Source organism: Perognathus longimembris, chromosome 19, assembly GCF_023159225.1.
Source record: "Perognathus longimembris pacificus isolate PPM17 chromosome 19, ASM2315922v1, whole genome shotgun sequence".
NCBI lineage: Eukaryota > Metazoa > Chordata > Mammalia > Rodentia > Heteromyidae > Perognathus > Perognathus longimembris.
In genome coordinates, this window is record NC_063179.1 from 21,085,852 (window position 1) to 21,111,931 (window position 26,080).

Sequence of the window (26,080 nt, forward strand, 5' to 3'; positions counted from 1 at the left end):
ACATGTGAGGTTTTTGTTTTGTGATGTTTATGGTTATTTATTCTTACTGGTTGATACCTTCCTTTTCTTCCCTGTACTACTTTGTAGTGCAAAAGTTAATGTATTTACAGGCTTTGGTACTCGTAATCCTTCCTACTCAAGACTGCTTTGAAGCCAGACCAGGCAAAAAAGTCCAGGAGATTCTTACCTTAGTTAACTGCCATAAAGCCAGAAAATGGAGTTGTGGTTCAAGTGGTAAAGCATTAGTCTTGAGCACAACAGCTCAGGTACAGTGTGTAGGCCCGAGCTTAAGCCCCAGGACAGGCAGAAAGAAACGTACTATCTCAAAATTTTACCTATAAGTTTTTTTTTTTGTTTTTTTTTTTTTTGCCGGTCCTGGGCCTTGGACTCAGGGCCTGGGCACTGTCCCTGGCTTCTTTTTGCTCAAGGCTATCATTCTGCCACTTGAGCCACAGCGCCACTTCTGGCTGTTTTCTGCATATGTGGTGCTGGGGATTTGAACCGAGGGCTTCATGTATAGGAGGCAAGCGCTCTTGCCACTAGGCCATATCCCCAGCCCTACCTATAAGTTTTGACCACTGAAGAGACGCAGTAACTATGAGCTTGAGGCCACGGAGTACATAAGCTGCATTAATAAAGTTCTGTTCCAGTACCCAATACCATTTTAAATGTACTCAGGTAGAGCCATTATTAATAGTATTAATAGTAGTATTAATAGTATTAATAGTATTAATAGTTTGGGAAATGTAAAATGAATTAGACTTATTAAAGTCTATATTGAGTTTAGTGGTTCATCTCTTGAGATGAAATCAAATGCCTCAAAATACTTAACATTGCACATAAGTAACTTTTGCCTTCAAAATTGTTTTCCTTCTTTTGATTCACTCACTCATTGAAGGAAGACAGATATGTAGCCAGACATTTTTGCTATTGAAGAATGACTGTATCACATAATAGAGGGGGCCTAAATTAGTTGGAGAAGTCTGTAGATATTTACTACAATAAATGAAGTTTAGTATGAGTCTTGAATGATTAGTAGGGAAAAATCAAGAAAATGGAGACTGGTGAAGAGAGGTTTAGTATATTAAGGCTGCTTAAGGAGGTGAGAAAAGGCTGATGGTGTAGGAAATAAAAGGATAAGATCATAAAAAGTTTGAAAGTTATGCCAATAGTTTGGTTTTTTTTTTTTTTTTTGTATTTTTGGTGCTTGGGATTCAACAGGGGTTTATTCATGCTAAGCTGGCAGTCTGTTACTGAGGTACATTCCCAGACCCCTGGCTAATAATTTGAATTTTTAATTTGAAACTAAGAACTATGGAAATGATACTGTGGTCATTATCATTTAGATTGTATACATAAATCATGAATTGGAGTAAGAGATGAAGACTAATTATGGAGCCAATGATTAACTTCATGAAATGTTTTCAGATGATTTCAGGAATATATATATATATATATATATATATATATATATATATATATATATAGTGTGTGTGTGTGTGTGTGCCCCCCAGTACTGGGGCTTGACATCAGTGCCTGAACACTGTTATCTTTTTCACTCAAGGTTGTCACTCTGTCACTTGAGCCACAGCTCTATTTCTGTCTTTTCAGTGGCTAATTGGAGATAAGAATTTCATGGTCTTTCCTGCCTAGCTGGCTACAAACTTTGATTCTTAGATCTCAGTCTCATGAGTGGGTAGGATTACATCATAAACCACTGGCACCAGGACATATAGGATGTTAGTTTTATTAGAGTTCACCAACGTAAGAATAAATGATATGCCTAAGGGGATACATTCATAGCATTAATAAGGAATCAGGTTGTAAAGAAATCAAAATCAGTCGTGTTCGGTGGCTCACTTTTTTTTTTTTTTTTCCAGTCCTGAGGCTTGCACTCAGGGCCTGAGCACTATCCCTGCAAAAAGAAGCCAGGGACAGTGCTCAGCCCCTGAGTCCAAGGCCCAGGACTCGCCAAAAAAAAAAAAAAAAAAGAAACGTAGGCGAAATATCGCCTTGGCGGGAGAAAGCACCTCGGAAACTTAATGATTTAGAGGAAATCCAGTTCAGTTTTCCCTCCACTGGACAGTTGGGAGGCGCCTTGGGTGGCCTGGGCAGCCTCGGCAGCCCTTCCCCGCCCGACCGCTAGGGCGGCGCGCATCCGGAAGCCTGGGTTTCTTCCACTGAGGGCGCCGCTCTCCGCGGGACGCCGACGCTCGGAGGCGACACTTCCGTTCAGTTTGCCGGGAAGCTGAAGCTGTGGTGTGGACTGTACTCGCGGGGCGTTCTGCGCTCCCGCGAGCCATGGAGCCCTCGGCGCCCAGCGAAGGTAGGTTCTTCAGGAGGGGAGCCGCGGCGGGTGGGCCGTGCGTGGCAGAGCCGAGGCGCCGCCCTAACGACTTCTCTTTCCTCCTCTCGCCAGTGCCGGGGTCGGACGCGTCGGGGCCGGACCCACAGCTTGCCGTCACCATGGGCTTCACGGGGTTCGGTGAGTGATGGCCCGGTTCGCGAGCATTCAGGCGCCGGCGGGAGGCCGAGCCGACGGAGCCGCACCCGCTGCCACAGCCGCATCGCGTTAGCTGCGCGGAAGACGTGTAGTTTTTCCAGACTCGCCCCCACTCGACCTGTAGCCTGCTTAACTGTCGACACCCCAGTTCCCTTAGGAGACTCCTTGAGACCAGGACTGATGGCTTTTGTGTGACCTTGTGTCCTCAAAGAGATGAATGGTCCTTTTGGCAAGAAATGATCCATAAAGGAAGGAGGGAGGGGGAAAGGAGAAGGATAGAGGGAAGGAGGGAGAGAGAGGGAGGTGGAGTGAGCCTGAGCGGGAATCTGTCTCTGTGCTCACTCAATACGGTTTGTTAGAGGGTGAGTCATTTTTCTTTCTGGCTGTTTCTTAGCTCCTGCGGATACTTGCATGACTCTCATCTTCCCTCCTTCCCTTTCAAGTCAACTGAACTGCCTTAACCCTTCTCATACTCGGAACCTGTCTGACTTCTGCTATAATACTTAGGAAACTCTTAAAGTTCTCTGATTAGAATGGGCCAGCTAATGTAGTCCTCATATTTTAATCTGCAAAGTCCATGTTCTGTGTATTGGATCTTTTTTATTTTTTCAGGTCTCAGGGTTTAAGGTACGGATATCCTGTGTTCTGCGTAGTTTAACAGGATTATTTAAAGGGGTAGGGCTTTAGATAAATTAGAAAGGGATAAGAAAAGTTGACTGTACAAAAAAGAAAATTGGTTGGTCACTGGAACAGTTTAAGCATTCCTAATAGAAAATTCCAAATTTCTAACTTTTTGAGCATTCCCTTAGGGTTCAAAAAGTTTTGAATTTCATACAACTATGTACCGCTGTGGTTCTAATGCTCAGGGGCCAGAGGCAGGATTGTTGTGAGTTCACATCCATCCTGGGATATATTGTAAAACTGTTTTTAAAAAGTTAGAATCATTAGAACTTGTAGATATAGGTAGAAACTTATTCTTCTTCTTTTTTTTTTTTGCCAATCCTGGGGCTTGAACTCAGGGCCTGATCACTGTCCCTGGCTTCTTTTTGCTCAAGACTAGCACTCTACCACTTGAGCCACAGCCCCACTTCCCGCTTTTTCTGTTTATGTGGTGCTGAGGAAGGGAGCCCAGGGCTTAATGCATGCTAGGCAAGCACTCTACCACTAAGCCACATTTCCAGCCCCAGAAACTTCTTGAATAGAGCTCCAGGGAACACAGCACATAGGAGAGAACGTTGACAAGTGGTACATCAAAATAAAAAGTTTCTGCACAGCTAAGGACATAGTTACTGAATTAGAAAGATAGCCAACCGGTTGGGAAGAGAGCTTTCCCAGCAATATATCAAGCAAAGGCCTATTATCCAATATATACAAGGAGCTCAAGAAACTTATTCCTCCATCACTAAGTTACAAGGGAGCTAAAGAGAGACTTCTCAGAAGAGGTAAAAATAGCAGAGACATACATGAGGAAATGCTCATCATTACTGTCCATAAAAGAAAGGAAAATCAAAACAACTCTGACATTCCATCCCATCCCAGTAAGATTGTACAGCATTGGGAATTTGAACAGTAACAAATGTTGGTGGGGATGTGGGGAAAGAGGAACCCTACAGCACTGCTGGTGGGAATGTAAACTAGTACAACCACCCTGGATAGCAGTATGGAGGTTCCTCAAAAAACTAAATAAAGACCTTCCCTATGATCCAGCCATACCATTTCTAGGCATCTACCGTGAACATCATGAACCAGGATATGATAAGGATACCTGCACAGCCATGTTCATTGCTGCACTATTCATAATAGCCAAGATTGGAAACAGCCCAGAAGCCCCAAAATGAATGGATCCAAATATGTGGTACCTATATACAATGGAATTTCACACATCCATTAAATAGAATAAAATAATGTCATTTGTAGGGAAATGTATACTAGAACAAATCATGTTAAGTGAGTTAAACCAAGCTCAGAGAGACAAACAGCCCATGTTCTTCTGATAGGCAGAAGTTAGATCTAAAATGCACTGGGATATGACAAATTTTATAGGATTCTAGATACTCACACCCAGTGAGACCAAAAGAGTATACTCTTAGAGAATCACAAAGGTGCAGTGCCTAAGTGCCTCTTCAGATTTATATAAACTAATAAACATACTGAAACTCCAAGATATGGAAACAAAGGACTTTTTAGTTTTTGATGATTTTGTCTTCTTTTTTTTTTTTTTTGCCAGTCTTGGGCCTTGAACTCAGGGCCTGAGCACTGTCCCTGGCTTCTTTTTGCTCAAGGCTAGCACCCTGCCACTTGAGCCACAGTGCCACTTCTGGCCATTTTCTATATATGTGGTGCTGAGGAATCAAACCCAGGGTTTCATGTATTTGAGGCAAGCACTCTTGCCATTAGGCCATATTCCCAACCCCTCTTCTTTATTTTTTGTATGGTATATTTACATGTATATTTTTAGGAGTATGAGGTGGAAGGCACAGAACTTGAGGGAAAAAATGAAAATGGGTATCAGTGGAGCTTACTGCACATAGACAGGAGGGAGGGACTAAGAATGAGGGGAGGGAACAGAACACACTATAGGAAATGAAATGTACTCATTACTTGACTCATGTGATTCTAATTAATCTCTTTGCATATTACCTTTAATAAGAATATTGTAAATTAATTTAAAAAGTTGGGCTAGGAATGTGGCCTAGCAGTAGAGTGCCTGCCTTGAGCAAAAAGAAGCTCAAGGACTGTCCAAACAAAACAAAAAGTTTTTGATTACTTAACCAGTAAAATCTATGTAAATATTCCCAAATGCATACATTTCTGAAATCCGCTTGTTTTGGTATTAAGCATTTTGGTAAGGAATATTCAACCAATACTTAGTAATGAGAATGTCATAAAAATTCTCTGTAATCTCAGCTTTTTTCCTTAATATTTTATGATTATCTTGAAAAATTCTATAAAATAGGCAAATGGAGTATTCATCAGTCGTTAACATCAGTCCTTAAGTATTGAGTGTCTAAACATTTTGCCAGCTTATTGTAAGATAGTCATAATCTACTGCTTCCTGTTTTAGGGAAAAAAGCTCGCACATTTGACTTGGAAGCAATGTTTGAACAAACTCGAAGAACAGCCGTAGAAAGAAGTAGGAAAACATTGGGTAAGAAGAATTTTTAAAAAAATTTATGTGTAAATGTTACAGAAGTATGCTGACAGTTACAAGCCAGAAAAACATTTTTCAAAATTGGTAAAGATCATATGTGCTGGTTCCATTTGAAGCAGATTTTGAGGAATTTAAAAAAAAATCCTAGAAGTTACATATAAGTAGGGTAAGATTTAAATAGTATATTCTGTGAACATACTTTTTTTTTTAGAATGTAAATACACTTCTCAGTTAATTTATAGGGATCGAAGTATTGGTTTCCTTATTATCTCTCCTCTTGCCTCTGTCTGCCTATCATCTCATTTGTTTCTTTCTTGCTTATAGCAATACCAGTATTTAGAAGGCTGGGCCAGTAGTGTCTCTCAGAGCTGTATACACAACTGTCTGTTGACTCAGTATAGTATGGCTGTTGCTCAATAACATGCAGTTGTTATTAAGGTAGGCTCAAGAGCCTTTTGCCCAGGGTAGGCTTGAATTGTGATCATCCTGTTTTTAGCCTCCTGAGTAGTTAGGAGTACAGGCATGAACCAGGCCTGTGACTAACTGACTATCTTTCTTCCAAGACAAGATGTTTGAGAGATTTTCTTCATTCTTTTTGTAGATATCAACTGTGTTTCCTTTAACTTTCTGACATTATCTGCTGGGAGATACCACAATACAATATTTACTTCAGATATTAATCATAGGTCCTAGGTTGTGACTGCCTTATATATGTAAATATAATTTTCAGTCCTATCATTTTTCTTTTGGCCAGTCCTGGGCCTTGGACTCAGGGCCTGATCACTGTCCCTGGCTTCTTCCCGCTCAAGGCTAGCACTCTGCCACCTGAGCCACAGCGCCCCTTCTGGCCGTTTTCTGTATATGTGGTGCTGGGGAATCGAACCTAGGGCCTCGTGTATCCGAGGCAGGCACTCTTGCCACTAGGCTATATCCCCAGCCCCACCTATCATTTTTCTTAGTAAAGCAGATGTGTAGATGTGACCTAAGAGGAATTTTGAGTAGCTGTTAGGTTTTTATATTTTTAGAGAATTGTCTCGACTATGGTTTTTGGTTTTTTTCTTCATTTTTCTCCCCAGAAAGACCTATCTCCAGATAGGTCTTGCTATGTAGTGCAGGCTGGCCTGGTAGTTACCTTGGTCCTTCTTATCTATCTTCTGAATGCTAAAAGGTGTGCTCTACCAAACTGTTCTGTTCCCTTTTGATGTTTCTGGGAAAATTAAATGTATTGAATTTATTGATATAATTTTATATCTTTAGACTCTGAATGCTATTTCTACCTCTGATCTAAACCTATGATTCTATTTATTTATTTGTTTATTTATTTTTTGGCCAGTCCTGGGGCTTGGACTCAGGGCCTGAGCACTGTCCCTGGTTTCTTTTTTGCTCAAGGCTAGCCCTCTGCCACTTGAGCCACAGCGCCACTTCTGGCCGTTTTCTATATATGTGGTGCTGGGGAATTGAACCCAGGGCTTCGTGTATATGAGGCAAGTCTCTTGCCACTAGGCCATATTCCCAGCCCTAAACCTATGATTCTAAATTGAATATGTTGAAAGATCTATGTAGCTTTAGAATGCAAATGGAAAATGTTACTTAGGATAATTTATGAGAGTATGGTAGTAATCATCACTATGTGGGAAATTATTCATTATCAAGAGTTTTTTTTTTTAGTGTTTTCCTATCTTGGAATTAAAAATTAACTTATAATTTCACTGACTTTTTTTTTTTAAGTTGAGCAATTTTAGTATGGGCATTATTAATCTTATGATTGGTTATGGAAGTGTTTTACATGGGCATTGAAAGCATACCAAGTAAGACATGAGGATCCTTTTACTAGAAAGTTTAATTGCTTGAATATGTGGTTATGAATTATTTTGGTTGCTAAATATTCAGGTAGAAAGGATTTATATCTATAAAGCCTTATTAAAATATGTGAAATGCCTGGAAATTATATAAATATCTCATGTTCTAGAAAGCTAGTATGTAAGCTTAGTAAGCCAGACATACTAGTATATGAAGACAAAGACTACCTTTTAGAATTATTACCCTGTGAGAACGTGAATGAGGAAGAAATTTTCTTTTACTCAAATGCTTACTTTGGATGTGATTCTGCATGGATTATGAACCTTTTCTGTTACATGATTGGGAAACTCTTCAGTGGGAAAAATGATTTAGGTTAGGACTTGAATTTTATTTCAGCGGATGATATAGTGATTGAAAAAAAATTACAGCAGTGTTAGATAAGCAGTAGAATTTCCTTTTAAGCTGAAACTTTTTTCCCTCCAGTACCGGGGTTTGAACTCATGGCTTCATGCTTGTTTGGTTTGCTTACTTTGTTGGTACTCTATCACTTGTAGCATTCCTCTAATAAGCTTTTTGTTGCTTTAAAAAAATTAATTAATTTTTGCCAGTCCTGGGCCTTGGACTCAGGGCCTGAGCACTGTCCCTGGCTTCTTCTTGCTCAAGGCTAGCACTCTGCCACTTGAGCCACAGCGCCACTTCTGGCCATTTTCTATATATGTGGTACTGGGGAATCGAACCCAGGACCAGTGTGTTGATTTTTTAAAATTTTTATTTGTTTTTTGCCAGTCCTAGGGCTTGAACTCAGGGCCTGAGTACTGTCCCTGGCTTCTTTTTGCTCAAGGCTAGGACTCTGCCACTTGAGCCACAGCGCCATGTCTGGACATTTTGTATATATGTGGTGCTGGGGAATCGAACCTAGGGCTTCGTGCATACGAGGCAGGCAACTCTTGCCACTAGGCCATATCCCCAGCCCAGTGTGTTGATTTTTTTTAAGCTGACTGTTCTCATGATCCCAAGATGTCAGTTTGTTTTGTTTTTTTTCTTTAATAAACAACCTGCATTATTCATTTATTTTGTTACTCCTATAAGGTCCACCCATGGGAGGACTACATGTAGATATCCCCACCTTTTTAAATCTAGGTTAAATATAGGCAAATGGTTGTCTAGGTAACTGGCACACCTGGGGGCAGTTACCTCCCCCCTTCTCTGAGGTCACACCCTAATCCATTGGGACACACCCTAATCTACCTGGACACACCTCCCATCCTGTGCCCTAGATAAGGCATCACCTGGGAGTGACTCTCTAGCTTGCCAAACCTTCCTTGGATTTAGCTGCAGGCCAGCAGTTTGGCTGAATAAAGTTCTCTCTTCTGCCCAAATACTGACTGGAGTGAGTGGAGTTCTCCATCATCAGTTGTCTACTTGAAAATATCTTACATGTGGTTTTGTGACTTGGGAGGGGACAGAGTCAGGAGTAGCTGGATCCCCTCCTCCCTCTTCCCTTCTGAGGGTTAATCTGCCCATCCGTGGACCAAACTGTTGAAAGCCAGAGGAACCTCACCTCAGATTTCTTGTCTTTACCATTGCTGGCTATGCATCCATCACACCACCTCCTCTCTTTTTTTTTTTTTTTTTTTTTTTGGCCAGTCCTGGGGCTTGGACTCAAGGCCTGAGCACTGTCCCTGGCTTCTTTTTGCTCAAGGCTAGCACTCTGCCACTTGAGTCACAGCGCCACTTCTGGCCATTTTCTGTATATGTGGTGCTGGGGAATCAAACCCAGGGCCTCATGTATATGAAGCAGGCACTCTTGCCACTAGGCCATATCCCCAGCCCCACCACCTCCTCTCTTTACCTGGTGAGTGACTTCTGTCTACAGGTCCTTTGTTTGTCTGACCATACCAGAGGGACCCCTTATGCCTTTTTGGCCAGTCTGTTATCATTTTGGAGATGCCTGAATCGTGAATTTGACTCTACATCCTTGTGGACCTCCTCGTCTGTGTCCTTATAAACTCCTGTCTACCTCTTTATGGACCCTCCTCTATGCCCTCATTGGACTCCTATGCCCTTATCAGACTACTCCATAAAATCAAAACCCTCGTAGGCTAGAAAATCAGTCTCAGTGGCCCAACCTTGTGGCTTGTGCCCTCAAAAGTGCATTGTGGGCTGGATTCCAGGGACCCTCCTCCCGTCTAGGTTCCCTCTCAAATGCTCCATTCTGGGTTTGATCTATTCCACAAGCTGAAGGAATAAATGGGTAGTTTTGGAGAAATAACTCTTGGCAGTATTTGTGGTCAATTCTTTTTTACATTTTTTCTTTATTGTCAAGTGTGATACTGAGGGGTTACAGGTTCATATGAAAGGCAGTGAGTACATTTCTTGTTCTACTTGTTACCTCCTCCGTTGTGGTCAATTCTTAAGATAAAGCCCCTGCCTCATGAGACTTCTTCCAAGCTTCTTAGAAGGACTGGCATCTACCACCAAGGGACAACTGCTGCTTGCCTTCTCCTGGAGGGTCCACGTCTCCGCCTTTTACCCCTAATGTCTATGCCCCTTGCCAGCAGGAAGTCTGTTTTTTCCCTTTGTGCCTTTATATGGGTTTGAACTCTATACCTGGGCACTCAGCTTCTTTACTCAAGGTGTTGTAGGAAGTAGAGCTGACTCCATCTTTTTTTTTTTTTTTTTTTTTTTGGCCAGTCCTAGGCCGTGAACTCAGGGCCTGAGCACTGTCCCTGGCTTCTTTTTTGCTCAAGGCTAGCACTCTGCCACTTGAGCCACAGCACCACTTCTGGCCATTTTCTGTATATGTGGTGCTGAGGAATCGAACCCAGGGCCTCATGTATATGAGGCAAGCCCTCTTGCCACTAGGCCATATCCCCAGCCCAGCTAACTCCATCTTGATTGGGGAAACATGGTAACAATTGTTAACATGAAGTTAAATATTAGGTCAGCATCCTGCTTCTGTAAATGGCTTGCTTGTTTGTTGCTTGCTCTACCCCCTGTGTCAACTCCCAACATTGGTGCTACACTTTTACCTTTATAAACCCGAGCTCGAGGACTGTTATGGGTCCCAGTTTTAGCTCCCAGAGTCTGCACTGTGTCCCTAGCTGGTCAGTTCACTTTTTGCTTCCCCAATAAATCCATCTTTTTGCTTGAGACTGTCTCTGCCGTGGACTCTTGGAGGGATGTGGAATCTCCTCCCTCGAACCCGGTAACAAAGGCACTCCACGACTTAGAGCCACAGCTTTACTTCTGGCTTTTTGGTGGTGAACTGGAGATGATAATATCGTGTACTTTCCTTCCCAGGCTTTTAACTGCTGTCCTTAGATTTCTGCCTCCTGAGTAGTTAGGATTATAGGCTTGAGCCTCAAGCACCTGACCTAGAAGTTAAAGTGCCATATTCAGAGATGACCATATATATAGCCAGTAAAGGAGAACTGTTGAATATTTGTTTTAGGAGTGAGATAGGCATCCAATGTACTTACCATTGTATCTTACTAGTCAGTATTGTACAGCAAGTACTTTCTAAAAACAGCCATTTATAGGATAATATGTTTTGACTTGGAATCAAACTTAACACCTTCTCTGGGCACAAAAGAACCCAGTACTGACTCAAGCACAATGCTGCCTCTTGAGAAAATTATGGTTTTCTTAACAAAGGAAACAGCGGGAATAAAAGATAAAACACATGTAATAATTTCTGCACAGTATTTTTTCCTGATGAGGGGCAAAATTAGATCTAATACTGGAGGGAGAGAGGGAGCTTAGAGTACAAATGCTGATACCCTTGACTGAAAAGAACAGGATGAAGATAAGAGCCAAACATATGTGCTCTTAAGTGTTCTACTGCTTCTTTGTTGCTGTTGTTGCTGGTTGTGGGGCTTTTGAACTCAATGCTTGGGCACTGTATCTGAGTTTTTGTGCTCAAGGTTAGTGTTGTACCAATTATGCCTGGGCTGGCTTCAAACCACTGTCTTCAGATCTCAGCCTCCTGAGTAGCTAGGAGTACAAGCATGAGCCACCAGCACCTCCCTTCTTCCATTCGTCTTCTCCCCCTCCTCAATTTTTCCCTGCTTCTTCCAGCAGACAATAGTGTACAACATTATTGATTTTTGACCCACATCAGTTCAGTGGGTTAAAAAATCAGCATGATGGCTGGGTGCCTATGGCTTATGCCTGTAATCCTGGCTACTCAAGAGGCTGAGATCTGAGGATTGTGGTTTGAAGCCAGTAAGAGCAGAAAAGTCCATGAGACTTTTACCTCTAGTAAACTACTCAGAAAACCTGGAAATGGCACATGGTTCAAGTGATAGAATGCTAGCCTTGAGCAAATAAGCTCAGGGATGGTGCCTAGAACCTCTCCAGGACCAACACACACACATACACGCACAAGCACGCACGCACGCTGTAGTGCTCTCTCTCCCAGTCTTGGGTCTGGGTACTGTCCCTAAGCTTTTGCTTTCATGAATGCACATAGGGCCTTCTTGCTTTGCACACTAGTCACATGCAGATTTTACTGAGTATACCCCATATTTCTACATTTTTCATCACTTTTTTTTGCCAGTCTTAGATTTTTAACTTAGGGCCTGAGCACTGTCCCTGGCTTCTTTTTGCTCAAGGCTAGCACTCTACCTCTTGAGCCACAGCGCCACTTCCGTTTTTTTCTGTTTATGTAGTGCTGAAGAATTGAACCCATGGTAGGCAAGCGCTCTACCACTAAGCCACATTCCCAGCTCCTTTCATCGCTTTTTATTGGCTACATTTTATGTTAATATAATTTTGTTATATCTTCCCAATGATGGTCAATGTGCTGATAATGTTTTTCTAAAATGTACTGTTAACTATTTTATATAGTGTAATTGAGTGGCTTTCATCACACCACCATCCATCTCCATCTCTCAATCTTGTGAAGCTGAAACTTCATCCACTAAACAATAATGTGTTATTCTAGCTCCTTCTAGCTCTCATCAAGCCACCATTCTGCTTTTTATCTCAGATTTTGATTTCTAGGCATTGTATGTTACTTGTATTGGTATCCTACAGTATTTATCTTTTTGAGATTGGTTTATTTCTGTCAGCATATTTAGTATTTACCCAAGTTATAATGCTGTAAAATTTCCTTTTTTAATTTTTTTTCTTTTTCTGGTGCTGGTGCTCACTTGAACTCAGGGCCTATGTCCAAAGCCTGAGGTTGTTTGCTCAAGGCCAATGCTCTACCACTTGAGCCATAGCTCTTCTTCTGGCTTTTTGGTTATTACTTGGAGATAACAGTCTCCACATGCATATATATACCTCATATATACATCAATATGTACATCTCATTTTGCTTACCCTTTTGCCTGTAGATAAACATTTGCTTACATCCACATTTTTGATATTTTGAGTAATGCTGCTATTAATATGATTATACAAATACCTCTTCAAGACCTACTTTACTTTTTTTTTTGGAATATGAACCCAGATGTAAAAGGTAGTACTTTTAAACATATGTTTAGCTTTTTAGAGAACTGCTGGACTGCTATGCTATGCATTTGTTAAGTTCTGCTGTTAAACACTCCTAAGTCTCTTTGTGTGTGTGTGTGTGTGTGTGTGTGTGAGAGAGAGAGAGAGAGAGAGTAATTTTCAGATTAATATGGATGAACTTTGAAGTCTAACTGTTGGAAACTTAAAAAAAAATCTTTTTAGAAGCAAGAGAAAAAGAGGAAGAAATGAACAGAGAGAAAGAATTAAGAAGACAAAGTGAAGATATTGAACCAACATCATCAGGTTCAAATGCAGTCAGAGATTGCTCAAAGCCATCAAGGTGAATAATTTTTCTTTTAAAAGTTTTGATTATATTCTCATTTTCTAGATCTCCAAAACACAATTTAGGCAAAAGTTCTGATAAGAAGCGTGCATAAGCCAGATGTCTGCGGCTCAGGCTTGTAATCTAGCTACTCAGGAGCTGAGATCTAAAGATCAAGGTTTGAAGCCATTTTAGGCAGGAAAGTTTGTGAGGCTTCCAAGTAACCACCAAAAACCTGGAAGTGGAGCTGTGGCTCAAGTGTTGAGAACTAGCCTTGAGCATAAAAGCTCAGGGGCAACTTCCAGGCTGAGTTCAAGCTTCAGTACCAATACACACACAAACACAACTGAGAATGTATATGATATGCCCTGGGGTTAAAAAAGCTACATTTAATGTTGGCAATCTTGAATTAGCACTAAGCAGTAGTTTTCATTTTAGAATTTGTATTGAAACATTTTATGAGTAATATTTTTTTATTTTGCCTTACTTTCCTGATTTATTTTATTTTATTTTTTTTTGCCAGTCCTGGGCCTTGGACTTGGCCTGAGCACTGTCCCTGGCTTCTTTTTGCTCAAGGCTAGCACTCTGCCACTTGAGCCATAGCGCCACTTCTGGCCATTTTCTATGTATGTGGTGCTGGAGAATTGAACCCAGGGCTTCATGTATACGAGGCAAGCACACTTGTTGCTAGGCCATATTCCTAGTCCTCCTGATTTATTTTGTATAACCACTTAAAGATAATAAAAAAGTTTAAGAATAATTTTACTTCTTAACTTTTTTTTGTTGTTTATTGTATTGCATTGAGTTTCAATACAGTTAATAGAGGCATTATCTCAGTTATTTTCACTATATGGGTCTAGTGTTTAACATTTTTCTATTATAGTCTATTAATGTTCTAATAATATGAATATTCTAATATCATATTCTTCTGTTTTTTTTGTATTTCTTTTTGTGCCCCTATTGAGGCTTGAATTCAAGGCTCTCAGTTCTTCCTTAGCTTTTTTATTCAAAGCTAGCTCTCTACTACTTGAGCCATATTACTTTCTCATTCTTTTCTAGTATCTAGGCTTTGTCTGCTTGGATTGGCTTTGAACTGTGATTCTCAGATCTTAGCTTCTTTTTTTATTTTTGCCAGTCCTGGGGCTTGAACTCAGGGCCTGGGCACTGTCCCTGAGCTTCTTTTGTGTTCAAGGCTAGCACTCTACCACTTGAGCTACAAAGCCACTTCTGGTTTTTCTGTTTATGTTGTACTGAGGAATGGAACCCAGGGTTTCATGCATGCTAGGCAAGCACTCTACCACTAAGCCACATTCCCAGCCCAGATCTCAGCTTCTTGATGAGTTAGGATTACAGTTGTCAGCCTCTGGTGTCTGGCTGTTCTTTTTATAAGTGGTAACGACTTAACAAACCTTTAATGTGTATTTGCTATGCTATTATCTTTGTCTTTAAGTTATGTTTGAGCATGATAAACTAGGTAATTTTTGCCTATCTTGGGGCTTGAACTCTGGGCCTAGGTGCTGTTCCCGAGCCTCTTTGTGCTCAATGGTATCGCTCTACTACTGGAGCCACAGCACCACTTCTGGCTTTTTCTTAGTTTATTGGAGATAAGAATCTCATGGATTTTTCTGCTGGGCTTTGAACTGCTGCCTTTGAACTGCAGTCTCAGATCTCAGCCTCCTGAGTAGCTAGGATTATAGGCATGAGCCACCAGCGCTCAGCTAAAGTTTTTTTTTTAACAATATAAAATTAGTATCTGAGTTATACACTTAATGTTTCAATTACAAATTTAAACTTATTAAAAGGAGAGACCAGATTTTCTGAGAACTCGGGATTCACTTGAAAGGCAAAGAGTAAAGCAGCAGAGGCAAAGCATTTCTGTTTTTATGTTTTCAGGGACACGAGCAGCAGTGAAAGTGAAGACAGTTCTGATTCTTCTGATGATGAGTTAATTGGCCCTCCTTTACCCCCTAAAATGGTAGGAGGATCAAGTAATCTTATGGAAGAGAATATCCTCGGTCCTTTACCTCCACCTCTTGGTGAAGAAGAAGAAGAAGAAGATGATGATGATGATGATGATGATGATGATGATGATGGTGAAGATGATGAAGAGGAAGTAAGTATTTAATGGTAATGTAAGAATTTAGGGGAGTAATAGTAGTATGAAGATCAATATTCTTCTTATTGTTAATGATGAGTTAAAGTAAATTAAGAACCCCCCCAAAAGCCTGACAGTACTTGTTGAAAGAACCTTATAGAAAGGAAGAAGAACTCAAAAACAATAAATGGAAGCCCACATCTGTAATCAATCCTGTCTACTCGAGGATAAAATTAGTATTATCAGCAGTTCAAGGCAAGCCTGGGCAAAAATTTGTGAGACTGTATCTGGGCCAACAAAACTGGCTTAGTGGTACAGGCTTGCTGTCCAAGATATATGAGAAGTATAAATAGGAAGATTTTGGTCCAGGCTAAGCTGGCAAAAAGCAAGACCCTAGTATCAAAATAACGGAAGTAAAAAGGGATGGTGGCATGTCTCAGATGGTAGAGTACCTGCCTGGCAAGGGTACTTGCCCAAGACTGCCAAAATAAGTGAGTAAGAAACAAGTAATTAAATAAGTAGATAAGTAAATGGAGAGAGGAAGCAATGTGTTTAAAAGAAAAGACATTTTGTTAAACATATGCTTTAAGTATAATGTATATAAATAACAATGAAGAAATTTAGCACATTAAAACTAAGTGGATCTAAAATTATCTGTAAGAATGAAACGGGGGGCTGGGAATGTGACTTAGGGGTAGAGTGCTTGCCTAGCATGCATGAAACTCTGGATTTGATTCCTCAGTACCATATCAACAGAAAAGGCCAGAAGTGGTACTGTGGCTCAAGTAGGCTTTGAGCGTTCAGGGACAGTGGTCAGGCCCTGAGTTCAAGCCCCAGGACTAGCGAAAAAAAGAAAGAAAGAAAAAAGAAGAGGAAGATGGCAGAATAAGGTTAGTTTTTGTGGGGTTTTTTGACACCCTTGTATTATTTGGGAAGTTTGTAGAGATATTAAATTTATGTTTACGGTCATTATGCCAGTTATAGTTAAAGAATAGAAATAAGACATATGACCTACAAATTAGAAAAAGGAAAAAAATGATTAGAAAACGACTGGTACTTGTGTTTGATACAACACCTTTCTTCTTTGGGCGGGAGGAGTAGTTTAAGTGACAGAGTACCACCTGAGCAAGCAAGCTAAGCATGTATGAAGCCCTAGTTCAAACTTTAGTGCTGACAAAAATACAATAAAGGGCTGGGAATATGGCCTAGTGGCAAGAGTGCTTGCCTCGTATACATGAGGCCCTGGGTTCGATTCCTCAGCACCACATATACAGAAAATGGCCAGAAGTGGCGCTGTGGCTCAAGTGGCAGAGTGCTAGCTTTGAGCAAAGAGAAGCCAGGGACAGTGCTCAGGCCCTGAGTTCACGGCCTAGTACTGGCAAAAAAAAAAAACAACAACAACAACAAAAAAAACCCCATTCATTTTCCTTCTCTATGTAACAAATTATTTTCAATAGTAAAATAAGAAATTAATACAAACAAAGGTTAAAAATGGCTTTTTGGTTGCTGGTCCTGGGGCTTAAACTCATGGCCTAATCTTTGTCCCTGAGCTCTTTTGCTGAAGGCTAGTGTTCTACCACTTGAGCCAGAGCTCCATTTCAGTTTTTTTGGTGGTTAATTGGAGATAAGAATGCAAACATTTTCCTTTTGGGGCTGGTTTCAAACTGTGATCCTTAGATCTTAGTCTCCTGAGTAGCTAGGATTACAAGCATGAACCACTGATGCCCAGCTAGAAAAGTGGCTTTTTAAGACCTGTCAGAGAGGGGCTGGGGATATGGCCTAGTGGCAAGAGTGCCTGCCTCGGATACACGAGGCCCTGGGTTCAATTCCCCAGCACCACATATACAAAAAACGGCCAGAAGTGGCGCTGTGGCTCAAGTGGCAGAGTGCTAGCCTTGAGCAAAAAGAAGCCAGGGACAGTGCTCAGGCCCTGAGTCCAAGCCCAGGACTGGCCAAAACAAACAAACAAACAAACAAACAAAAAGACCTGTCAGAGACTTTATAAAAGAATAATAGATAATAGTAATAATTACTATTTTTGGTGCTAGTCCTGGGGCCTGGGTGCTGTCCTTGAGCTTTTGTACTCAAGACCCTACTACTTGAGCCACAGTTCCACTTGTGGCTTTTTTGGTTAATCGGAGATATGTGCCTCATGAACTTTTCTGCCTAAGCTGACCTTAAACCATGATCATCAGGTCTCAGTTTACTGATTAGCTTAGGATTAGAGGCGTGAGCCACCAGTGCTCAGCTTACAATTAGTATTCCTGAATAAGAATATTTCTATTCAGTGCACAGGATACCAAACTTGTCCATTTATGTTTGAGTTGACTAAACAAATGTTTTAATTTAAATTTTGTGAATCTTTCTTTCCCATGAAGTAACAGGTGTGTGTGTGTGTTCAGTGCTTACTTGTACATGTATATCTAAAATAAGCAAAACAAGGATGAAGTTGGCTGATCTCATTAAATATATCTTGTTTTATAATAAATTTCAAAAATCTCAATGTTGGACTGTTTTTTTTTTCCCTCTCAAGATCAATTGTACCTTTGAAATATCTGTTGTTCACAGATGTGTGCCGATGCACTGAACTTTTTCTGTTGAGATGGATACTCATAAACTTTTTTGCCCAGGCTGGTCTGAAACCAAGATTCTCCTGATTCCAGCCTCCTACATAGCTAGGATTACAGCTATAAGCCACTACCCAGCAGATAACTCACCCTTTTACTTTCTGTATGACTTCTACTATAGTTCTCTTGATATATTATCAGTGAAAATTCTTGTAAAAGCCATTCTAGTAAAAGGTAGAAATTGAGGGAAAAAAAGTCTTGGTAAATAGATACTGTAAAGTAAGATAGTTGGAATAAATACAGTTATATCAGTATTCACAGTAGATATAAGCAAGCTAAATTTGCCACTTTGTCAGATTGAATTAAAGAATTCAGTATATTCTGTTTTTTAGTATTAGTATCTTAAGTACTATTAAACAGAAAGATTGAGTAAGAGAACAGAAAAGAACAAGTAAGAGAATAAGTAAGAATAGAAAAGAATATATTAAGCCTAAGTAGGAGACCTTGTGTTCAAGTCCCATTACTGCTAAGAAATTATATATAGTAGAAAAATGCCAAAAGTTAGCTGCTTATGTTATAAAATTGATATCAGCAAAATCTGTTTTTGGTGCCAGTAACAAGCAAAAAAATCTTAGTGTTATAGTTCTAATTAGTTGTAAGAGTGACATACTAAATATAACTATTCTTTAGAAATGTTAGACAGTTTTAAAACTCTGTGTATTAAATATAGTATTTCAGTGTGGGAAGTAAAACATGGTAGAATTACAAGGAGAGGAGAACAAATTCACAATCAGATATACTAAGATAAATTAGTATAGATTTCAGTAATACATTTGATATGTTGGACATGTATAGAACCCTCATTTGGAATTTCATTTGTAAGCACACATTGATAATCACAGCAAATGTGCTATGGAAACATTGACTGCTGTGGAACTGTGAGGAATATGTTTTTCTTTTTTGCCAGTCCTGAAGCTTGCCAGCTTTGTTATGTTTATGTGGTGCTGAGGAATTGAACCTAGGCCTTCATGTATGCTAAGGCACATTCCCAGCCTAAGATGTGCTTAATTGTTATAGGCAGTTTCCAGAGTACTATAAAATTTGAGACTATTTCATAATAAACTGAACGTTTGTGCCTGGTCATAATTCATGCATGGAGGTATAACCTCCATTGTGGCAGTATTTGGAGATGAGGCCTCTAAGAAAGTTAAATTAAGGCTAAACACGGTACTAAGACCCTGATCCCATAGAATCTCATTTGAGACACCAGAAAATGTATACTCCCTTCTCTTCCCAAGGCAAGGAGTAATAGCTCTGTGGGAACATAGCAGAAGGTATTTTACAAATGAGGAAGAAACAAAATACCATAGACTGGATAGCTTAAACACAGAAATTTATTTTCTCACAATTCTGGACACTAGATTTCTGCAAAGTGTTTGCAGATTGACTTGATGAGAGAAAGGGATGCTGGTAAACAGCACAGAAGGAGAAAAACTGAAAGCAGGTGAAATATTGCTATAGTGAGGCCCAAATATATGTAAGGACAGATATGTTGGTGACATGTCAAGTGACTAGTGCATGGCTGGGTTTTCTTGCTAGTGGAAAGATGAGGTGGATGAGATCAAAGCCAGAGGCATGAAGGAATACTTTGAGGAGGAGTGGAATTTGAGCCATGGAGGTTATATTTTGTTTTGTATTGGGGATAGGTCATATTATGTGTAGGAACTGTTTAGAAGTAACAACATGTTATAAATTCGGATTTCATAAAGATCTTTGATTTGGAGCTGAAATGCGATTCAATCCATAGTGTAGCTGTATGGAAAAGTAAAAGTAGGACTAGGTAAGGATGGGAGTAGAAGACAATGTGTGTTAGCCATTCATAGATTTGAAGAAGTTACAGTGGCTTTAAATGAGGGCTTTCAATTTTCAGATGGTGTGAACTGATATTTGATCAATGGTCTTTCATGAGCTTGAACTTGGGGGCCTGGGCAATGTCCCTGGACTTTTTTTTTTTCCCTCTTAAGGCTAGCACTCTACCACTTAGAGTCACAGTGTTACTTCTAGTTTTCTGGTGGTTAATTGGAGATGAGAGTTTCATGAGTTTTCTTGCTTTGGCTGGCTTCCAACTACAATCCTCAGGTCTCAATCTCCTGAGTAGCTAGGATTACAAGTGTGAGCCACTGGCTCCTGACTAAAACTTCTTTAAACCAATATTTGTTAATCTAAATTCAAGAATTATTTTTGGTGCAGTTAAAAATATGTGTGCTTAGGTTCTGTACTTTGGAGATCAGTTCAGTAGAGCTGGGTAGGTTCTGCCTTAAGTACTGTAACTGTAGTACAAACATAAGACTCCAAAGGTAATTCTGATGTCCTTCCCATACTACTATGACTGTTTACTTAATCATACATTATTTAATTTACCTGCATAGATGATTATCTTTATGTTCTATGTTTTTTGAATACTCAAGTATATTGGATATTGCTTAAAATATATTGTTTCTTGAAGCACAGGAACCAGGTGTTAGTGTTCACATCAAGCTACTTAACAGGTGGAAATCAGAAAGTCATGTTTTGAGTCGATCTTGGACAAAAGTTCAGGAGACATCATCTTAACAGAAAGAAACTGAGCATGGTAGCTAGCTAGCACTTGTCACTTCAGCTATGGTAGAATGTATAAATAGGATTGTGTTCTAAGCTGGGGCGAAAAACAAGATCTTATCTCAGAATTAACCAGAGGAAAAAGGGCTAGAGGTATAGCTCAGTTGGTAGAGTACATAACAAGTGTGAAATCCAGAGTTCAAACTCTAGTACTGAAAAGCAAAAACATACGAATAATAAACCCACTGACCCTACTAAGAAAGAAATCAGGAACTCTGTCCTCTTCATAGTAGCCATAGAGAAAAAAATACCTGGCAGTGAACCTAGACAAGTAGGTCAAAGGTTGTTAAAAGAGAAGCTAAAAAGTTCTGAAGAAAGGAATTGAAGACATTAGATTATGGAAAGAGCTCTTATATTCTTCTATTATCGTAATGCTGTTTAAAGTGATCTTCAGATTTGGCACAACTTCTTCAAAATTCCATTGACATTCTTCACACAACTTGAAAACTAATAAAAAAGTTAATATGGAAGCTCAGAAGACTTGAATAGCCAAAACAATTTCGATTAGAAAGAGCAATGCTAGAGGTATTACAATAACCAATTCAAACTATACTACAGAGCCATAATAAGTAAAACAGCATGAGTCTGCACAAAACAGACACATAGAACAATGGAATAAGAATAGAGGTCCCGGGGCTGGGAATATGGCCTAGTGGCAAGAGTACTTGCCTCCTACACATGAAACCCTGGGTTCGATTCTCCAGCACCACATATACAGAAAACGGCTAGAGGTGGCTCTGTGGCTCAAGTGGCAGAGTGCTAGCCTTGAGCAAAAAGAAGCCAGGGACAGTGCTCAGGCCCTAAGTCCAAGGCCCAGGACTGGCAAAAAAAAGAAAAAAAAAAAGAATAGAGGTCCCAGAAATAAATCTGTAGCTGTCATTATTGACAAAGGCACTAGAAAAATATATAGGAAAAAGACACCCTCTTCAGCAAATGATGCTGGCAAAACTGGAAATCCATCATAGAAGAACGAAACTAGATCTTTCTCTTATACTGTACAAAAATCATCGTGAAATGGATCAGTGACTAATGGTGGTAAGACTTGAATCTTTGAAACTAGGGAGAGACGCTTCAAGATACAAGCATAGCATAGATAACAATTTTCTGAATAGGATTGTAGTAGGTCAAGAAATAATAGCTAGAACTGAAATGGGATTGCAGAAACCTTTGCACCTGATGTGACTAGTATGGAGAATGTATAAAGAATTAAAAAAAAAATTAGGAGCCGCGGATGTGGCCTAGTGGTAGAGTGCTTGCTTCACATACATGAAGCCCTGGGTTCGATTTCTCAGCGCTACATATATAGAAAAAGCTAGAAGTGGCACTGTAGCTCAAGTGGCAGAGTGCTAGCCTTGAGCAAAAAGAAGCCAGGGACAGTGCTCAGGCCCTGAGTTCAAACCCCAGGACTGGCACCAACAACAACAAAAAAAAATTAAAAGCCAGTCAACGGGACAGTGACTCGGGCCTGTAATCTAGCTATTCCAGAGACAGAGCTGATTTGAGGATTGTGGTTTGGACCCAGCCTGGGCAGAAAGGTCTCTTAACTGCCAATTAACCACCAAAAGCAAAAAGTAGGGCTGTGGCTCAAGTGTTACAGTGCTAGCCTTGAGCAAAAACAGCTAAAGGACAGTACCCACTCCCTGAGTTCAAGTCCCAGTACACACACACACACACACACACACACACACACACACACACACACACACACACACACACACACACACAAAACAAAAGAGGGGCTGGGAATATGGCCTAGTGGCAAGAGTGCTTGCCTTGTATACATGAAGCCCTGAGTTCGATTCCTCAGCACCACATATAGAAAAGGCCAGAAGAGGCGCTGTGGCTCAAGTGGCAGACTGCTAGCCTTGAGTAAAAAGAAGCCAGGGACAGTGCTCAGGCCCTGAGTCCAAGGCCCAGGACTGGCAAGCCAAAACCCCCCCAAAAGAACAGATACCCAATCCATAGATGGGCATAATAATTGGACAGTTCTCAGAGGAAGAAATACAGATGGCTAATAAATACATGAAGAAATATTAAACATCCTTGACCATCAAGGAAATGTAAGTCAGAAGTACATAAATTCTGGCAAGGATGATAGTATGGACGAGATAACCTTTCTACATTGTTGGAAGTTTAATTTGGTACAGCCACGATGGAAATGAGTGTGAAGTTTCCTTAAAATAATAGAACTACCATATGAGCCTGCTCTACTGCTAGATATGTACCTAAAGGAATAATAAAGCATACAGTCCTTGGACTGAGATCCTTTCCTGTATGCCTCTCATGCAGCCTGGATTATTACAGATGTCCACCAACATACCTGGTGTATTTATTGACATAGGAACACCAACTTTTTGTTGGGGTTATAGTAATTATACTGTACTTAGTGTTACATTATTTTTAGGGGAGGTTTTTACCCACATCCTTTGTATCTACTATTAGTATATAGTTTGTTTCCCAATTAGCACTGGCTCTAAAATAGTACGTAATGTATATTTTCAAGCTATATTTTCACATTTCGAACTCCAGCTCTTAGGGAGAAAAATTAGGAAGATTGTGGTTTGAAGCTAGCCCCATGAAAAGTTATAAACCTAATCTAAAAAACAAGTCCATGAATAAGCGATAGAGTACCTGCTTAGGAAGTAGGAGGCCTGGAGTTGAAATTTGAGTACAGCAGGGAAAACAACACAAAGCAAGCCCGGAACGAGTGGAGCATGGTAGTATACTTGTGTAACTTAGGAGGTTTGTGGTTGGAAGCTAGTCCAGGTAAAAAAGTTGATGAGAACCTTTATAACTAAGCTGGGTTTGGTATGGTGTGTCTGTAATTCAGCTGTCTGGAAGGCCTTGGTAGGATTGAGGTTTGAGGCTGGCCTCAGGCAAAATGGTCTGGGGCATAATTCCAGTGGTAGAATGGTTGCCTAGTAAACCTGGGGCCCTCAGTTCAAATCTAGCACTACCAAAAAATTACAAAAAAGTCTTCTAGGACATGTCTAATTAAAAAAATAGGATATTACTGATAATGTAGAAGACCTGGTTAAGTTTATCAGATTTTACCAATCCCTTTTTGCTTGTTAATTAATTCTCTCTGACATAGAAAGTCTGTGTTTTGAGTTGATGCTGATCAGTGTTTTAATGTTTCTTTTCCATTGCTAAAATACTGTATTGATTTAAGGGACCATTTCAGATGGGGTTTCCTTTAAGTTACCCTTTCAAACACCAGCTGCTTGTCTAGGATTGGTTTCTGCCTTTTGTAGCAGAGTTTAATTGTTGCCCTTGTTAAATCATGAAATGTGGTAAGCACTCCTCTGACTCCCTTTTGCCTTCCTATCTCATGACCAAGGTGCAGAAAATTGTGGATTATAGGTACAGCAGTTAAGCTACTGTAGCCTCTAGTGCAGCAGAGGTAATATTTAGATGGAATGGAAATTTTTGGTTTTCAAAATCAAAAATCTTAATTTTATGACATTGGAGTATATTTTTTTCTTTTTTATTTTTGTCGGTCCTGGCCTTGAACTCAGGGCCTAGGTGCTGAGATGTTTGCTTAAGGCACTCTCCCACTTTGAACTTCTGGTTTTTGAGTGGTTAATTAGAGATAAGCTTCTCACTCTGTTTTTTCTGCCTGGGTTGGCTTTGAACTTCGATCCTCAGTTCTTAGACTCCTGAATTGCTAGGATTACAGGTGTGAGCTACTGGCACCTGGCTCTTTATGTTTTTTCTTGACGATATGGTGATCCTTAATTTTTTCTATGACAAATAGAATATAGAGAGGAAAACAGAGGAAATGTGAGTGTAGCAATGTAAGAAAACATCTGTTTCCACAATACCTATTTTATATGCCTTTGTCTTAACTTTTTTTGTCAGTACTGGGGCTTGATGCTGGGCCTGGACATTGTCCCTAAGCTGTACCCCATCTGTTTGTATGGTTTATAACCAGGGCAAGAACTTGAAGGAAAAAGAGTGAAAAAGTGCAGCAGTGGAGCTCACTGGACATTGATGAAAGTGAACTATACTGCTTATGGGTGGAGATGGGAGGGAGAGACTGGGAGAGACGGAGGGAATAGAAGACAATGCTGGAAAGGAAATATACTCATTACCTGACTCATGTAATTGTAATAATAAAGTAAATTAATTAAAACTTTAATAAAATGCTACTTTCTTGTAGACTTCCTTGGACTACTTTGCAGCCTAAGGTAACAGGAAACAAGGCTTTGGGAGTCATTGCTTTTTAAAATATGCATTTTACTTCAGTTACTAGTTAGTTGTTAGGTTTAGTATTTAAGTCACTGGACTGGAAATGTGTATCTATATCTGTGTCTATGGTATTTTTTTCTGATGGTAAAGTTGCTTTTAATTCAATTTTATTTACCTACAGTAGTAGCAAATTTGGGTTTTAAATGTAATGTGATTTGTAATTATTTTTGTGGGAACTGAGTAAGCAAAACTTCATGTAGGAAGTATCAAGGAAAAGAAGTGAAAATTATTTGAAAACATTTGTATTTGTACATAATTTTATTTTTTTAAGTTGAAGGAGGGTGTAACTTGTAACTAAAGTTGGAATTATTGAGGACTTCCAACACCTTTGCTCACCTTTTTTCTAATACTACAGAAAATTGTAAGTTGGATTTTTATGGCTGTAAGTAAAGGCTGGCTATAACAGGGACTTTTAGCTATGCACACCTGTCTTCCATGTGTGCTGTGTGATTCTCTGGCTGGCGTGTTCTGTGGTGGAGTCTTTGCTTGGACCACCATTGTGATTCTTTGTCTTTGGGCTTAGGTTTTTCATCTTCTTGGCTTTGGTCATTGCCAGCCATCAGCACTAGTCAGTCTCTTTTTCTCATGCAAAGGGAAAATTGAAGAGTTAAATGTGAGCACAACCTCTTAGTTTTCAGCAGTTGATGTGAGAATGAAAAAAATTCATGGAAACACTAAACATAGGAATTGATGCATTACAAATTACACAGAATTGCTGGGTTTTTAATCATTTTCATTCTTATGATCACTTATTAGTGATCAATTTTAATTGACACTAACTAGGAATTAAAGTCTTTTATGTTTGAACACAAGGGCTTCTTATTTGCTGTTCTAAGGCTGTTCCCTTCAGCCACTCCTGTCTTTGTTCTTGCTGATTTAGTTTTGACATAAAGTCTCAAAAGTTTTTCCTCAGTGCTGGTCTCAAATCAACATCCTTCTTCTGTCAGCCTCCATAGTAACTAGCAGCATAAACCACCAGCACATATTCATAAGAAGAAAAATGTTTTTTTTTAAACCTTGTTAGGAAGCTTAATAATTTTAATTTCCAAAGAGGATCCTTTTTAAAACAGAGCAATTTAATTACATCTGCTAACTCTTGTCAGTAGAGGATGCTATAAGATCTGTTCCAAAATCCAGTCAATGTGTTTCTACATTGCCCATGTGTGAAGGGCTTCATGTTCTGTATTGGACACTAGGGGGCAGAAGAGACATTTTGGCAAGACTACTTTTCCATTTCCAATTGTTCCCTGTGTACAGTGGAAGGAAACAAACA

The 26,080-nt window shown here is 39.9% G+C and overlaps 1 protein-coding gene and 1 long non-coding RNA gene across 2 annotated transcripts in view; one reads left to right on the plus strand and one right to left on the minus strand.

The window, feature by feature from the left end:
* The first annotated feature begins 2,207 nt into the window (after window positions 1–2,207).
* Window positions 2,208–26,080, plus strand: part of Wdr70 (WD repeat domain 70) — a 201,947-nt gene continuing 178,074 nt past the window's right edge. Inside the window, exons 1-5 of the mRNA XM_048368484.1 lie at window positions 2,208–2,326; window positions 2,420–2,485; window positions 5,568–5,651; window positions 13,137–13,254; window positions 15,130–15,349. Of these exons, the coding sequence (XP_048224441.1) occupies window positions 2,302–2,326; window positions 2,420–2,485; window positions 5,568–5,651; window positions 13,137–13,254; window positions 15,130–15,349 (513 nt within the window). The 5' untranslated portion in view covers window positions 2,208–2,301. The remainder of the gene's footprint in view (window positions 2,327–2,419; window positions 2,486–5,567; window positions 5,652–13,136; window positions 13,255–15,129; window positions 15,350–26,080) is intronic.
* Window positions 6,903–7,351, minus strand: LOC125367792. The gene is made up of 2 exons (XR_007214156.1): window positions 7,179–7,351; window positions 6,903–6,944 (listed from the first exon to the last, which is right to left on the minus strand). It is a non-coding gene; the product is annotated as an uncharacterized LOC125367792 (long non-coding RNA).